A 17,326-nucleotide genomic window follows, 5' to 3' on the forward strand; every position below is an offset into this window, starting at 1 on the left:
AATTATTGGGAAAAAGAAGATAGAGAAAATTAGGAGAGGAAATGAAATGGTAGCATAAACAATCTTCACCCCCTACAAAATAAGAGCATGAATATGAACGTCTAATTACTTGAAGATTCTTAAAAGTCGATAACTAAAACTTCAACACACATGTCAAACTTTATTCAAATGAAAGTTTGCAAAACAGCCAAGTAAATCAGTGTTTTGGAATTAATCAATAAAAACTAATTTAGGAGAAGCTAAGTGCGCTAAAGCATTTTCAAAGTTCGCAAAAGGGCTAAATTAAAAATTAGCTCTGCTGTTAGCGGATTAGCAGAAGTGTATAACTTGTATATCCTTGAATAATTATCACCTTTTATTTTCTTCCTTATTAAAATAAATATTGTGCAAGTCTGGCCCTTGAATTGAACCGGTTTCTGTTCCAGTCCCCATATATTTAGTTTTGACACCCAGTTCTGACTTTTAACATGAAGCTATGCCGCTTTCAGACCCCAGGGATGGAAACAGCCCAAAGCAGTGAAGTAAAAGTAGGTCAGAGGTCAGTCTGGTTTATTTGGAGCCTCGGAAAACATCTAACAGTCAATATTATTCATTGTTGTGCATTTCAGTCATGGAGAGAACAGACTAACAGGGTTGCTGTGTTTCCTCTGGAGAGTTAACGTGACACTGAACGGACCTGGAACAGCTGGCAGACCTTCAGCCTGAGATCTGTTCCCACAGTCCGTCCTCAGCGTCATCTCCGCAACCTGCCAAGTCCAAGCACATTCCCCTCCTCTATCTGGGAGCTCTGACTCTCCTGTTTCTTCTGCGGCCTTCATATATCTGCTACATACTCTTTATGAAACACAGATGTGTGTAAGAGCCACTACTACAGCTGAAATTCTCTGTCATTAGTCCCAGAACCAGTCCGATGGAAACCAGCCGAGCAGCTCTTTCTGAGGCTGAATGTTTGGGTTTAAACCCTGCAGAGCAGCTGGTCTTGGTTTTAAACATCATCTTTAATGTTTAAAGAGCTTAAATATGACAATAATCATCCTTAATAGACTTTGCTTGGATTTGATATTTTGGATTTTACAAAATATTGCATCACATTTGTCCTTACATGTCTGTTTTTAGTCAAACAGTTACTAGTTTATACATCACATTGCATTAGGAGTCAGAGGCAGCACATATGGGAGTAATCTTGCGGGAATGTTTGTTTGAGCATTAGGAGCAAAGTTCTTGGTGGCAAAAGTTGAGTACAAACCGAAAAATGTACCAAACAAATGGGCCAAACCTCAAACTCTGCCAGTCTGGACATCCAGGGAGCGCCTCAAGGTTGTGTACTCGGATCAATCCTCTTTATCACAGGATCCCGCTGCCTCAAATTATCTCCCAACATGGTCTCAAATTTCATCCATATGCTGATGATACTGTAGTGATCATAAAAAACCTAAATACCTGCTTCAATGAAATGATCCTTTCTGGAATCCTACAGTTGTTGGTGAAACAATGGAACAGAAACCAAACGGGTTCTGAGGAAGTAAACAGCCTAACTTTGACTGTTCAGTTCTGCCTGGAGATCCAGATTGTTCCAAACGCAGACGCAGTACGCTTCTGCTGAAGGTTTGACCTTTAAGCAGCTGAGAGAATACTCTGAACATTTTCTTCTTTTCTGAAAACTTTACACATTTTAACTGATTGGTCTGCAGAAATCTGAAGTTTATGTTTTATTTGTTTAATTTTTATTTTTTACTCAATTAAACCTTTAGGAAGTGGCTCTATTAGTAACCTAATAACTTATCCTGATCCTCTGGAAAAGTAAAAAATTCCCCCTTTTCCATAACTGGACTAATTATTTAATATTGCCACATCAATCCACTAATAACTTTAAATCATTCTGGATCTCGTTGGGTGTCGCTGCTGGCAGCTAACTAAAACGTTAGCTGTGCTAACTCTACAGTGCTAATTAAAAATGATAGTTCTGCTAACAATATACCAACACAGTACATAGCAGAAACTAATGCTAAAGCGTTAAACTTAACCATGGTGCTACCCACCATGTGTCATGATAAAACAACACAGTTTATCACCCTCAAGATGATCAAATTTGTCATTAAACATCTATCTGGAAATTAGCACGTTACAATTTATCTGGAAAATTGATTTAGGGAAAACTAAGTGTGCTAAACATTTTCAAAGTTAGCAAAATCGCCAGATGAAAAATTAGCTCTGCTGTTAGCGGTTTGGACAAATTGCTGTGACGTCGGCAGCCTGGGCTTATTCTAGTTCAGGTCAACTTCTGATCCGCAGTCCATCTTCCTTTCCTCCCAGATTCCTCTGGTTACTTAGAAATTATACTGCCTACAAATGGCACTAAAACCAAAACAAGCAACAGATTAAAAAAAATTATCGTGGTTAGAAATTTGGACCATGAATCAAGTCTTATAAATGCTGTCGTCTAAAAGTGGATGAAGTTCCTCTACCCCAGGTACTCTGTCCTCATCAGGTCCAGATTAGAACCAATGAACACCAACAGATGGAGCGCCACCCAGTTTAGCTCTAGACTGGAAAACGAACCCACAGTTCTGCCAGTCATCAGAAACCAGTCAGACCAGCTGGTCCAAATGGATCAGAGCAAGTTTGGTATTAAAGCTGCAGAACTTGGAGTTCCATCTGTTCCCAAACTAACGATGGCCTCGGGTGGCTGAGCGATGCAGATGTGACTGCATGGTCGCAATCTGCAGATCCAGGGAATGTTCTCATGGATTACAGCATTCCCATTTGTCCTTTTAAACATCCTTCACTGCTGATCTAGTTGATTAAATGCCCGTAAATACAGTTCTGGTGTTTGACTTTTTAATGACCTATTATAAAGATTTTGTGGTTTATGTGCTAAATATGAGTCTTCACCCCTGCAAAGGAGCCTTCAGCAATCCAGGAGAAATTAAACTGAACGGCAAGTCAAAACATTCCAGAGAAACTGCTGGTTTCTCACGTCTGCCTGTAGTTTTCCCTCTGAAGGTTTGATGTGAGGACTCCTTCACTGGCTGCAGAACCTGACACGGTTAGACGACACATGTTTCTGAAACGAGGTCAGGCAGGAAAAAGCACTAGCATAAGCTTGGCACGCTGAGCCTGCATGAACTCCACATTAAGTGTTCATAAAATTTATGTGCAGCCATATACTTCATAATGTTGTAATTTTTCTGAAACCCTGAGAGATTTTGGATGGCAACCAGTCAGTGAAGAAAGCAAAGTGAGTTATGATAAAACGTATTGTTGAGCCGCTCTGAACGCAGCCAGCGTTATTTTAAAGAGACGGGACGGTGAAAACCTCTCAGACTCCCACAGGAATCAGCTTAGTTTTTATTCCTACACAGCTAATGATAGATCACTCACTCTCTAGGAAACCTTGGGAGATTTGGGCAGAAAGGAGTTATTTTTTAGGCTTAAAGGTTTATTTCACTGCGGTGTTGTCAGGATCAACAAACACAGGCCGGCCCATTCGCCACTGATAATTATATCAACCTCTACCATGGCCAGATCATTAGAGTAAGGCTTTACACAGATAAATAAAACCAGCATGATGCTGTTTAGATTGTATCACTTTTCTATCCATCTCTCTTTCTAGAAACACTTCTGTTCCTGTCAGATTAAGTGTCAGCTTCAGCCTCCAAAACCAACTAAACTGGATTTCAGCAGCATAAAGATATGAAGTGCTGACATCCTTCAGCCAAAACTTATGTCACAGTAACCAAAGAATCCCTCAACACCAAACGTTTCCCTTAGTTTTCACTCGTTGATGATGCAGCCTAGCTCACATGCTATTTGTCGAAATTAGGCTGAGGTAAAGCAAGACTAATTAAAAGTTTGAAAAAATAAAGTAAAAGAAAACTGCTACATTAACCTACCGTATGCTTGGCTACTGTAAAATAAATGTTATTAAGCAAGCCAAACTAATGTAATTTCAGCTGTGCTAAGGTAGGCTAGGTTAGCTACTAAGCTAAGCCAAAGCAAGCTAAGCGAAGGTAAACATAAGATTTATTAAGCAAAAATAAAGCACATAAAGCCTCAGTAAAATAAATAGTTTGAAGTTAAACTAAAATCTTCAAACTAACATTGAAAATAAGCTAAAAGATAAACTGGACTGAGAAAAAATAAAGTAGGTCTAAAGGTAAAATAAGAAAAACTTCTCAGTAAAGATACAGTAAGCTAACTAGCTAGAGCTAAAGTTAGCTCAGTAAAAACAGGATGCATTTAACAAATTTACATGGTAAAAATAAAAACTATAATAAAAAGCTTAGTATTTTCTGAGGTAGTACTCCTTATAACAAGTTATAGAATTACGTATCAATATTTCTATATCAATAATCTGAACGGATTGAAAGTGAAGCTTCGAGTCGGGCCGGAACCGAACGGGTCGCACGACAAACAACGAGCAGAAGACAGAAAGATGAGGGAGGCTGGGTATCATCAGGAGATGACGCCTCCTCCTCCTCCTCCTCCTCCTCCTCCTCCTCCTCCTCCTCCTCCTCCTCCTCCTCCTCCTCCTCCTCCTCTGGCGTCAGGTCTCGTCTCATTACTGGATTGCGGTGAAGCTGAGGGAAGTTCTGATGTTTTCCTTTTAATTCAGAGACCACAGAGGAAGAGGAGGAGGATGAAGAGCAGAGGGATGCAAATGAGCTGAGAGTGAAAAGGAAGCAGCAGAGAGAGAAACTATTTATCTGACTCCACCGGGTCTGCGAGGTCCAAACCGTCCGAACCGGGACAGCGCTCAGATCCCTGTACGGGAAGCCAGAAGGGCCAAATTCCTCTGTAACAAACAGATCTGTGAGCGCGGCCCGGTGGAACCATCAGAACCAACGGAACCATCAGAACCAACATAACCATCAGAACCAACGGAACAGAACCTTCAGAACCCAGTCCAGGTCCGGATCTGAACCTGGTTCTCCATCCAAACACCTGAGCAGTGTGTTCTGGTCCGGTCCAATCGTCTGTCCAGATGAGTCAGACAGGGGAACCGGTCCAATTAGAACCAGAGGCGTAGAAACTTTGACTACACCCCTAACCCGACTGGACGCTTTCATCACCTTCCCGTTCCTCAGGACTGTTAGCCGCTACGCAAACAGAGCCACCTCTGGGACTGACCTCTGACCTCTGACCCCTAACTGCTCCCCGCCCCCTGGGGCCAAAGCAAACACTCTGCTCCTCTTCCTCACAGACCGTTTAACACGGATTAACAGCAGCTGACTGGGAGGAACATGAGATGCTGCTAAACTGGTGAAGAGGAGGATGAGTCTGCATGAAGCATCTCTGCAGTGGAGATGAGGGTCATGGGCGGTTGCCCAGGGCGCCATCAGAAGGGGCGCTGTGTTTGCTGACAGAGAGCAGGTCACATGACCTCATGCCTTTCTCTCCCACAGATTTCCTGGCTTCTGATTGGTCTGTTCTAAAAGTGCGCAAAAGTAGAAGAGAAACTGGTAAAAAGTCTTGATTGAAGTTTGTCACCAAGTGGAAGAAGATCAGAGAACTACAGAGGATCTTTGTCTGCTGGAGGAGATGCTCTCACACAGCCAAACTCTCCAAACATTTTCCCAGTTTTCCCTCCAAGCGTCCAAACTCTTCCAGTGTCTCATCAGGCCAGAGGACTTGTCTCCAGACAAAACGGCCTCTGGGTTCGTTTATAATCTGTAATCTGTTTTCTATGGTGGTTTTAGGGTGCTGGCTTCTTCCTGGTTGAGCCTTTCAGCCCGTGTTTGAACAGGAAATATTTCTGTGGTTTTGTGCCAGATATGTTTTCATGAGGTTTTGTTTTGAGGTGATTTCCACCCTTCGATACCATCAACATAAAATCACAGAATGGAAACAATGTTTATTGAAAATTACATTTAAACTTTATATTAATGAATTAATACACACATCTAAAACAATGTTTGGAAAACAGCTTAGACAGGGACATTTTTACTATTTTTACATCTTTACTATTAGTGTCAGTAATATAAATACTGCTGACACTAATCCATAAAAATAGAATGTCGGCACTTCTGGCTTTCCATACAGAGTCGAGTCCTGTCATGTTTGAGCTATGCTGGATGAAGTAGCCTTTCTGGCTCTGTTATGTCTGCCCATCTGGTACAGTGTGTGTGTGTGTGTGTGTGTGTGTGTGTGTGTGTGTGTGTGTGCGTGTGTGTGTGGGTGTGTGTGAGGGTGTGTGTGTTGTGATGGTTGTTATAAACATATTAACTTTATAACTGCTGCAGCTCAGAGTCAAATAAGGAGCCTTTCTCTGTTTCTCAGACAATATTTCCCATGAGAACCGGCGGCAGGAAGCTGAAGGGAATGAAAACTGTGTGTGTGTGTCTGTTTGTATATAGACATTATTGCTGTGTGAGTGTGTGTGTGTTGGAGTCGACACAAAGAAAGTGTGAAAGCAGGGAAAGCAGGGAGGAGGTGTGTGACATTTTTTTTACCAGCTTTCTTCTCAGGCTCTCTCTCGCACTTGTGCCCCCCCCCCCCCCCCCCTACACACACACACACCCACACTCTGAGTGTGGTCAGTTCAAAATGATACATCATACCAAATTATTTCATCATCATTACCAGATTATTCCCACACTGATGCTCTCATAGTTTCAGTTTTCTTTACAAATGAGCAGAAAAATATAGAAATGTCTCCAGAATCTAATGAAGGGAAAGTTGGATTTCTTAAAGTTACACAGTCAAAGATTAACAGCAATAATTTGGTTTAGTTAGTCTGCCATAAGATAAATGAGGGTCATTTTTCAGTCATATATTTCACCATCTTATTCACCCATTTACCATGTGTCAGTTTAGAACTAAATATTTAATTCATAGCTAAATATTCACCTTGCTAACAATATTTAGCTTCAAACTAAATTTGCTAACTGTTAGATAGTTAGCTAGATAGTTAGCTTGCTAACAGTGAGGAAGAGGAGCGGTGAGGAAGATGACCCACCTGTTGAACTCATAGATATCTTCGATGTTGCAGAACAGAGAGCTGACCTGCTCTGGTTTCAGCGGCAGAGCGCCGCAGTCGATGATGCAGCCCAGGTAATCCTGCAGAGACACACAGTCACACCTTCATCATCTTCATCACACCTTCATCTTCCTCTCTGCTGGAGCTGCAGCAGCAGGAGCAGCTCAGACAAAGCTCACGGTTCTTTTTCAGGTCGGGTTGCTCTGAGGCACAGCAACAAATCAGAGCAACAGGAAACCAGAAGAAGATTTACACAAAAAGAATCAGACAGGAAGGAGAAACAGAGCAAAGCTGGAGGAGAGGATCGGATCTGAGTCAGGAGACAAGGAACCAGAGACCTGAAGAACTGAAGAACCAGACAACTGGAGACCTGGAGAACCAGAGCAATGAAGAACCAAAGAACTAAAAAACTAAAGAACCAAAGAACTAAAAAACTAAAGAACCAAAGGACTAAAGAACCAAAGAACTATAAAACTAAAGAACAAAAGGACTAAAGAACCAAAGACCTGAAGAACTGAAGAACCAATGAACCGAACATCCGAAGAACCAGACTCCCTGTGGAGGTTTTTATGCATCAGTCAGAAAACTTTAAGACTGGAAAATAAAATATCTTCTGATAACATTTGTTTTTATTACAGGAATAAAACTGGAGATGATGTCATTTCCTGTTTCTGGTTGAGTTTGCAATGAATCAGTAGAAATTAGTAAAACTCAGCATAGCTCTGACCAGATGGTTTAACTGGGGCTACTGGTGGAACTGGGAAGAAACCCCACTGCTGTTCCTCAGAAGTAGAGCGTAAAGAACGACTTGTACTAAAACACCATGAAAGCCTCCAGAGTCCTTCAAAAGTTGTTAGTTCTAATCCCAGCAGAAAAATAACAATAAACAGGAAATTTAAGCTAAAGCTGTTGGTCTCTGCTTCTGCAGGATTGTTGGAAAAAAACTCAGTTTGTTGGAAAACATGAAGAGTTTCCAAGATTCCTTCCTAAATTTGAAAACAAGAACACAGGGTGCATAAAACAGACACACACACACACCCCCACACACCCCCACACACATATCCTTATATTTCCAACAAACTAAACTTTCATTTAGTTTAGTAACTGCATTCATGTCTAATCCATGCCTAAGACATTTCCCCTAACCTTAACCAGTACTAGTCTGTTTCTAACCCAAACTGGACTGGTACAGCCCAGCAGAACTGCAAAAAAGTGAGGACCGGGAAAGGTCCTTGTTTCCCACAATGTCTTCAGTTTGTGGGTGAGAGTGGTGATAGTGGTTCTCTTTATGCAATATATACAAGTACACACACACAAAGTCATGTTTTTGTATCTTGTCGGAACTTCACATTGACTTCCATTCATTTTCTACAACCCTTCTAACCCCAGCCCTAACAAAGGTCAATTCACACATTAGCCCTAAATCTAAGCTCTAACCCAAAAACAGCAAAAACAAAATGTCCCCATAAGGAGCAGTGGTCCCCACAATCCCACATTGTAGACAGAGATGGGTCCCCATAAGCACATAAAAACAGACACACACACACATGTGTGTGTGTGTAATTAGAACCTAAAAACAATGTAAATATAGTAAGTAAAAAATATTAAAGTTATCATATTTCATGTATTGATGTTTGTGTCACTTTATTCAGCAATCAGCTAGTAAGCCTGATCTAGTAAGCGGATTGGTAGAGCCTCCATCTTATGTGACAGTAAATTGACAGGAAGGGGGCAAAGGAACCGAGGTCAGGAATTGAACTCATCCCCATTGAGGTCTTTATCCTCTGTTTGCTCTGACTACAGTGTTTTTAAAGTGAAATTCAGCCTGACTTCCCCAATTTGACTCTTCTCTCATCTTTTCACAGCGTTTGTGACTTTGTGTTGCTGACCGCAGTACAAGACTGCTTAACATTCTGCTAACCCTCTGCAGAGCTTTAGGTCAAAACAGGTAATGTGATTAATCTGAATTGTGTAATATTAAAAACTTAATCTTTTCTGAATCATTTTGACACTGACAGCTTTAGTTTTAATAAAACATCTCCGTATAAACTCCAGAAGTGTTCCTCCTGTCGTTTCCTCACAGTTTTCCTGTTTTTACGGGTCGCTCTGGTTTTTATTTGCTCCGGCTCCTCAGATTGGGAGCACCTCTCCAAGTCTTCCCTCCCATCCCCCTTCCCCAGTCTGGCTGAACGACTCCCCCTCTGCTTCCTGTCCCATTTGGCTGCAGGTCAGCGAGCGATCCCCTCTCAGTCAGTCAGCAGTTTGTCCGCTGAGGAGCTGAACCAAGTGGTGTGACCCGCTGGCAGCCGCGCCGCAACCTGAGTGTCTTCAAAAGAAAAAACCAGTCTGTAGGGGAAGAGGAGCTGCTTTCACCCGGCCGCTCTTTCCCTGCTTTGTTACTAAACACACACTCAGAAACACACAGGCCCATTATGGTTGTTGGTTCAGATTCCAAGTGGGCCTGACATCATGTAGCCTCAATCAAAACCAGACCTCAGACTGCAGAGAGCAGCAGGAGACACGGCCGCATTGCAGGACCAAGAGGCAAACATGCACCTATCATCTGTCAGGAATCTACCTGGAATCCTCCAGAAATCCACCTGGAATCCTCCTGGTATCCTCCAGGAATCCACCTGGAATCTTCCAGGAATCTTCCAGGAATCCATCTGGAATTCTCCAGGAATTTTCCAGGAATCCTGGAACTGTAACTTGTGTTGCTGAACCCCTGCGGTGTTCACAAAGGAAAACCTTCTGCTCATGATTTAATTCTGCTCAGCCTTGATTTCATCTGCAGTTCTTCATCTGTGATGCAAGATTAACTGAATCAAAACACAATTTTACAGCAATGCAGTCGGTTACCATGGAGAAATTATGAATTATGTTCACTTTCATGACAGAAGATACAAAGCTCCTTAATAAATATGACAGAAAACTGGTGAGTTTAACATGAAATTCTCCTCATAAAACAAAAAATGGGATTCGTCTTCAGCCAGCAGTTGTTGAATGTGTTAAAAAAAGAAAAAATGGAGAATTAATTTTTACAGCCCGCAGTGACAGCAGAACAAAGCCTTTTTATATCCATTGTTGATCCTCAGCTCCAGGCTCCATTTTGGCCTGACTTTAACAGTACGACAAATCTAAACCTACATTTGTACAAGCTAAGCTAGGGTAAGCTAGCGAGGGCGACTGTGGCTCTTTGTTAGAGTAGTCGTCTTGTGATCGGAAGGTTGTAGGTTCGATTCACATGTCGATGTGCCTCTGGGCAAGGTGCTTAACCCCAAATTGCCTACCGATCTAGTGTAAAGCGCTTTGAGTGGTCAAAAAGACTGGAAAAGCGTTATATAAGTTCAGTCCATTTACCATTTAAGCTAACTCAAGCTATGATAAAATAAGCAAGGCTAAGGAAAGCTACTGTAATGTGAGCTAAAATAAGTTTGGATAAACTAACCCAAGCTATACTAGAATACAATAAAATAAGCATAGTTAAGGCAAGCTGAGATAACATGCAACAAATAGACTAAAGTCACATAAAAAAATCTAAGCTAAGATGAGCTAAAATAAGTGCAGCTTGCGAGAGCCAGCATACTCAATATAAACACATAAGATAAATTATGCTAAGATAAACTAAAATTAGCAAAGCTGGAACCAGTTTAAATAAATTGAAATAGGCTAACCAAGGTGAGCTAGGCTAAGGGAAGCTAAGCTAACCTTAGTTAGCTAAAACGAGGTTAAATACAAAAACTTAGATAAATTCTGTTCAATTCAATTCCAAAATACTTTATTTATCTAAAAGTAAATGAAATGTTGTCGTCACTCCTGTTAGCCAAGTATCTGATAGCCGTCAGTCAGCTGGGCACAGAGATGTTGGAGTAGGGGATAATGATGGAAGGGACAAACTGAACTTCCTCTTTTTCTCTCTGCTCTGCATCCATGAAGCCTCCTTTCAACTCCTCTGGGGGTTTGGGGTCAAAGTTCAGGTATGTTTTGAGCTTTGGGGATGCCAATCAGCTTCTCCCAGCTGTAAAAACAATACCTTGTTGCCACGGTTACGCATCATAACAGCTGTCCGACAGTGAAAAAGTAAGAACAAGAATCCTTCCAGCTGCGCAGCGTCCAGAACCAGAAGAGCAACTATTCAACCGTGGAGGAAAAAGTCTGGCTGCTTGGAGGGAAAACAGAAGTTTGAACACGGCTCCTTAAATATCCTAACGATCAGTAAACACACCGACTCCACCGAACACAGGAAGGTGTGACTGAAAGTGAGCCGGGATGAAAGCTGGAGAGATGAGCAGCAGCAGCAGGACAACCTGACGACAGTCGGCCTCTCCAGGTCTGTCATGGCTCAGGATGAAAGCTGCTGTAAATTCACTTCAAAAGCCTGGTTCACCCCCCCCCCCCCCCCCCACACACACACACACACACACACACCCGGCTGGCCCACTGCTGGTGCACCTGGACCAACGACGGATGAAATGTCTTCAATCATGCAAAGAATTCAACAAAATGTCTGAAACATTCCTCAGGTAAAGTCAAAGTCTAAGTCATGCAACAGAAACACAGCAAAGCTTGGTAAAGCGTCACAACACGATGCGCCAAAACAGAAATATCAAAATCTAAGAGCATAAACGGGGCCAACCCTCTAACGCTGAGCTAACAGACATGCTAACGAGGCGATTCTGCAGGATTTAATGATAACGAACCTGGTTAATGAAGGTAGAGGCCTCATGTTTTCCTGTCTGTTCCTGATGATTGTTCCCACAAAAAGAGAGAGGTTCAACAGCGCCATCTGTGCCTGAACTCAGGAACAGCAGATTAGCCGTTTTCTCACCCAATTGCCGGTTGACAGCCAGAGGAGACGAGCAAATGAACAACAACCAGCCAATTCTTCAACATGATCTGCTTTGGATTAACTTGGCTGATAAATGTCTAAACACAGCAAAGACATTTGTTTCTAGGCCGGTAAGAAATGTGAAAGCTAAAGTGATGTACCCTCCTGACGCAGCAAAACTCTCTGAATTCCCCATCCTTGATACCAACAGTGAGGCACTATTCCAACCAGCAGAGCAGCATGAGCTGCAGATGATGGACACATCAGGACAGAATCAGTGATCTTCTGATTTATCTCCTCTTCTACATCCTGTAGGTGGAGCTAAACCTCCTTCAGGTTTCTAAACCAACAGCGAGCAGAAAGGGTAGAAGAAGAAGAAAACCATGTAGACCATAAAGAGAAAGCTTCAGGTAAAGATGAATGCTGTAAACATGGAGGTGAAGTGATGAATGTCATCAGAGGCCAGAGTTCCTTTCCCAGCGAAGCTAACACAGATAAAATAAACCCAAAACAATTTATCTTCCTTATACTACTATATTACTTTTTATTTATACCAAATTTATACTATATGTTTTCACAATAATAATGAATCAACTGAAGCATATTTGAATTTTCCTTCAGGCTCATTTCAAATCTTTCATTCCAGATGGAAACTAGATTCTTTCAGCATTCCTTCTGAAATGAAAAATTATATTTTTCTTTTAATAAAACCTTTTTCTTTCTGTTTCACTAAAACTCTTTAGGACAAAAACATATACTCCATCCTGAAGACGTGACAAATTTCCATGACTCTGTAACTGCTGGTTCATCAGAAACCACAGCAGATCCTAAAAATGAGACATTTCGTCCAACAGGAGAATCTTTTCTTCAGCATGGATTATGGTTGGACTCGTCGGAGCGGCTCTCACCTCCACGATGCTCTTTAAATCTCTGACGTAGGTCTGCTCCGTCTCCACGATCTCCAGAATGACTCTGTCCAGCCTGGACAGCTGCCGGGGCGCGGCCCCTGCTGGCAGCACCGCCACCGGATTGGCTGTGTGTCCGTTGTGGGCGTGGCCAGTCACCGCCATCTTGGAAACCCCGCCTCCCACTGGCAGGGGCGCTCCGGTGGGCGGAGTTACGAGCGGCGTGAGGTCAAGGCTGATGTCGGAGCCGTTCCGTTTGGGCGTGGAGGACGAGGCGTTGTAGGCCGGCACGGCGCCATACGGCAGAGAGGAAGAGGAGGAGGAAGAGGAAGAGGAGGCATCCTGCAGCGAGACGGAGGAGGTGGAGGAGGACAGGGACAGGGAGACGGGGCGCTCGCCGTCCGAACACACGGTGTTGACGGAGGTGCAGGAGGACGAAGACGCTCCTCGCTCGCCAGCCGACATCATCCTACCCACAATCCCACTCAGAGACGAGACTGAGGAGGGACGCTTGGCGGCTGCAGAGACAAACATCAGAACAGAAAAAAGTTTTTATTTTCAACAACGAAACAGAAATGTATTGAAGAAAGCAAATAAAACAATTCAGTGAAATGTCTGTGATGTTTCTGTTCCAGATCATAATTCAACTTAATTTTCCTGCAGGTGGAATAAACCACAGTGCATCAGGAGAAACCTTCACATGAAGCCAAATACTGAACCTTGGTGCACACCTTTTAAAAGATACACTTCACATTATTAGCAGCTCAGTGAATAACAGGACTGTGAGTATCAACTGAACCTCCTCATGGTCACCTTGACCCGGTTCTACTGGAACCAGAACTCCATCATCTGCTCCACCTCCAGCTGCTGTGGTTCTGAGTCAAACCAACCTGTTCCCCTCCTGGCCTGTGGGGGCGCTGCACCAAGAACCACTGAAGGAAATGACACAAAAACCTCTGAGAGAGCAACTTCCTGTTTCACCAGATGGAAACAAGATGGAGGCGTCAGATTTTAGTGTTGGAGGATTTCTCTTTAGTCTTTGGCTAAAGACCAGGAGCCATTTCTGCTGCTAGCGTTAGGCTAGCACGTTAGCTTTGGTTGGATTTACCCAGAATGCCCTGTGCTGTAGTCCACTTCCTGCTTTTGGAGCGGTCTCTGGTCCGCTTGGCGTTCACATTCAAACCGAACCAGAGTTCACTTCAACCGAACCCAGACCTGAACTCAACATCTGCTGTTTCCAAACAACAACCAGGCGCTGAAAACCGTCCGGTCGTTTAAAACAACTGATTTCATTATAAAACTTCCTGCTCACCTGACCGTAACCTAGGCAACCTGAGGAGAGACAGGAGGAAACAGAAAAAGGCAGCATAGACCTGCCATCTGTCACTGCAAACAGGAAGTGTGAGCAGCGGAGCGTCACCTCCGGCTCTTCCTCTTTTCATTGTTGTTGTTGTGCCCCCCTCCTCACGCTGACGCCACCCCTGATGACCCCTGGCCCCCATCAGGTCGACCTCCAGGTGAAACCAAACCTCTGGGAGCTGAAGTGTCGAGTTTTCTGTTTCAGATCCAGTGGTTCTGTCGGATCAAACCTCCATCAGAGTTTCAGTCCAGAAAAGTCTCCGTCTGTTAATGGCAGCGTCTCTGTTAGCCAACGTTGGAACGCTGACTGCTACAGAGCCAAACTGCCGGTGATCATATGAATCCAAGCTGCTGCTGCCGGCATTAAGCCAGGATTTGACTAGACCAGAGCCATTTCCACACAGAGAGGCTGGAAACAAATTTAACTAGAACAGAGCTGGTCGAGATTTATTAAACTAAAACAGAACCAATAAAAATAAAATTATTGTAATAATCTGATTATCAGTTAAAATACTGAAAAATCCACTACGATTCAAATACACTTTATTAAGCTCAGGGGGAAATGAAACGTTTGAACTGGTCCAGTTTTCTTCACAGAGGCTGAGCAGGAAGGAGCTCCTCTAGCAGTCCGTGTTACAGAAGCCTCTGAAAACGCCTCTCACTGAAGACGTTCTTCATTTTATGAAGAATCACTCTGCTTCCGAGAGAACAGAACAGAACCAGAACAGAACCAGAACCAGAACCAGAGCAGAACCAGATCCAGAACTGAACCAGAATCAGAACAGAACCAAAACCAAAACCAGAACAGAACCAGATCCAGAACAGAACCAGGAGAGTGGTTCTGATGCTAGCAGTGCCCATATGGACTTAAAATTTATCACAATATTTTGTAGTGTTATTAAAGCGATACGAATAAAAACATTATTTATTATTTGTATGTTAGGTAACTATGGCTGTGTCATCGTCATAGCAACACATACAGAAATATTACTGAAAAACATTTCCATCTGGAATAAAATTAAACAAGTGAGACTTTAATCATATTTTTGATCTTACTGACATTTATTGATAGTGGAGAAAATAGTAGAAATATAATAATGTCTGTTTTGTTGGCTTTTTAAAATCCTTAAACTAAATTTATCAAGTCAATGAAACCAAATTCTTAAAATTAGAAAATGTTCGAGATAAATGATAAACAATAAGCGATAAATGATGAACGATACGCAATGAGCGATGAACGATAAACGAACGATAAACAATGAACGATAAGCGATGAGTGATAAGCGATAAACAATAAGCGATAAACTATGAACGATAAACGATGAATGATAAACGATGAACGATAAGCGATAAACAATAAGCGATAAACAATAAGCGATAAACTATGAACGATAAACGATGAACGATAAGCGATGAGTGATAAGCGATAAGCCCGACCTTGGCTGCCTCAGAGGAAGATGGTTGCCGTCGGTCTGTCGTTCTGGTGAAGTCTCTGATAACCGAACAGCAGGAGGTTCGGTCTGATCCGGGTTAAAGCTGCTGACAAACTTCCAGAATGTTTCACCAAACCTTCAGATCATGTTAGCCTGAATCCGGACTGACACAGAAACATTTTGGTTTTTCACTCGTTGCAGGGAGCAGAAAGAGAAGCTGTTGCTGACTTCATGCTGCATGTTTCCTGTGCAGGAAGCAGAAACTCCTGCAGCAGCAGCAGGTCTTCAGGTGCTGACAGTCTGCAGCTGCTCAGAAACAAGAAGTGAAGAGTAAACCCAGCGGATGCGACGCAGCTACAGGAAGACTGGATGTGTTAATCTGAGGTAAACGTGTTGGGCCGACCGCAGTGACTTGGTGCTTAAAGCAAACCTGCAGACTGACTCAGAGCTAGCTGCCGATCTGCTGCTGTTAGCACCAAACGCTAAAACAAAGGAGCACACCTCCTTCCTTTGTGTCTCTTATCTGCTCTGGTTTTCAGACCACCATGACTTCACCTCCTGTGAGACGCAGCACTGACTGAGGTGACCTCACCGCAGCAGCAGAGAGCCGTAATGAGAAACATTATTACACGTTTTCAGTGTTTTATTTATAAGATCTGACTCTGATTCTCACAAACTGGTTCTGGATGCAGCACATCTCAAACCGCATTCCTAGAGGGCTGGACTTTTACTGCAACTTTTACATGTCCCTCATCCTACAAGCTGGAATACAATGACTAAACTGCATGAAGTCCAGCTCTGCAGAGCTCTGCTGATGAGGAGCAGAGACACATCTACCGGTTCCAGGAGACCAAGTCTCTCCCCAACCGCAAGAACCGCTCCAACATTTTAGCAGTGTTTGAAAACCTGAGCGACCCGAAACATGACGGGAAATAACCGCAGCTTTAACAGGTTTGGTGTGTGATGTCCAGAAACAACACACACCGATTTCATTCGCCAACATTCAGAGGGGAAGTCTCAGAAAACCTTTTGAGAGCAAACGCAAGTTCAGAGTAAACAAACATGGCCAACTGGGAAGAGCCAAAGCTGATCGTTAGTGGACGATGTTAGAGAAAAACCGACATATGAAGACGCCTCCAACCTGCAGACTTTCTGGGCCTCCAATGTTTCATCTTCCATATTTCTGTGTCTCCGTCTCCTTGCTCTCTGATTGGCTACACGTCACCTTCAACGTCAGGGAAACACACACACTGCGACATCAGGTCAAAACAATCCAACATGCTGAATATTCCTGATTTTAGATCACAATGTAGCAGATGACTCTGAACACACGGAGGAAAATCTACTCTGATTTTGTTTTCAGTTAAAGACTATCAGAGAATCTTAAAGGAGAAAATAGGCATAAAAAATTTTGGTGTGTGACTGAGGCGTTAGGAAACTGTCCATAATCTCTCCTGCTGGTTAAATCAATAAAACAGAGGAGAGGTGAGGTTCAGCTAGAGCCTCGTTCCAAACCGGATCCAGACGTGTTCTGGATGTTTCAGACTGGATTCTGTCTCTATGGAGGAGAAACTGTCCTCCAATCCACTGAGGGAGAGAAGAAACCATCTCAGTTTGTTGGTTTATCTGGTGGAAAAGCTTTAACTCCTGAGTCCAGAACAGAGACGACCTCAGAGTCACAGTCAGCTGCTGTTTTATAAAGCGTATCTGGAATATTTAAAAAAGAAAATGCAGATTGGGAATCTGAAACAGCCAATCCAGGAAGGCCATGGATGTTAGCTTCTGCAGTAGCGCTACGATGGCTTCCACTGAGCGTATCAGT

At 43.0% G+C, this 17,326-nt stretch overlaps 1 protein-coding gene across 8 annotated transcripts in view; it reads right to left on the bottom strand.

Annotated features, from left to right (window-relative positions):
- Nucleotides 1-17,326, bottom strand: part of plekhg2 (pleckstrin homology domain containing, family G (with RhoGef domain) member 2) — a 56,585-nt gene that overhangs the window by 18,740 nt on the left and 20,519 nt on the right. For 7 of the 8 annotated variants that reach the window (XM_032546062.1, XM_032546060.1, XM_032546061.1 and 4 more), the window contains 2 exons: nt 12,716-13,230; nt 6,959-7,059 (listed from right to left, as the gene is read on the bottom strand). In XM_032546062.1, coding sequence (XP_032401953.1) covers nt 6,959-7,059; nt 12,716-13,230 — 616 coding nt within the window. Of the gene's footprint in view, nt 1-6,958; nt 7,060-12,715; nt 13,231-15,508; nt 16,879-17,326 lie in introns of those variants that run through there. The other variant, XM_032546064.1, reaches the window with a different exon arrangement.

Source organism: Xiphophorus hellerii, chromosome 18, assembly GCF_003331165.1.
Source record: "Xiphophorus hellerii strain 12219 chromosome 18, Xiphophorus_hellerii-4.1, whole genome shotgun sequence".
NCBI lineage: Eukaryota > Metazoa > Chordata > Actinopteri > Cyprinodontiformes > Poeciliidae > Xiphophorus > Xiphophorus hellerii.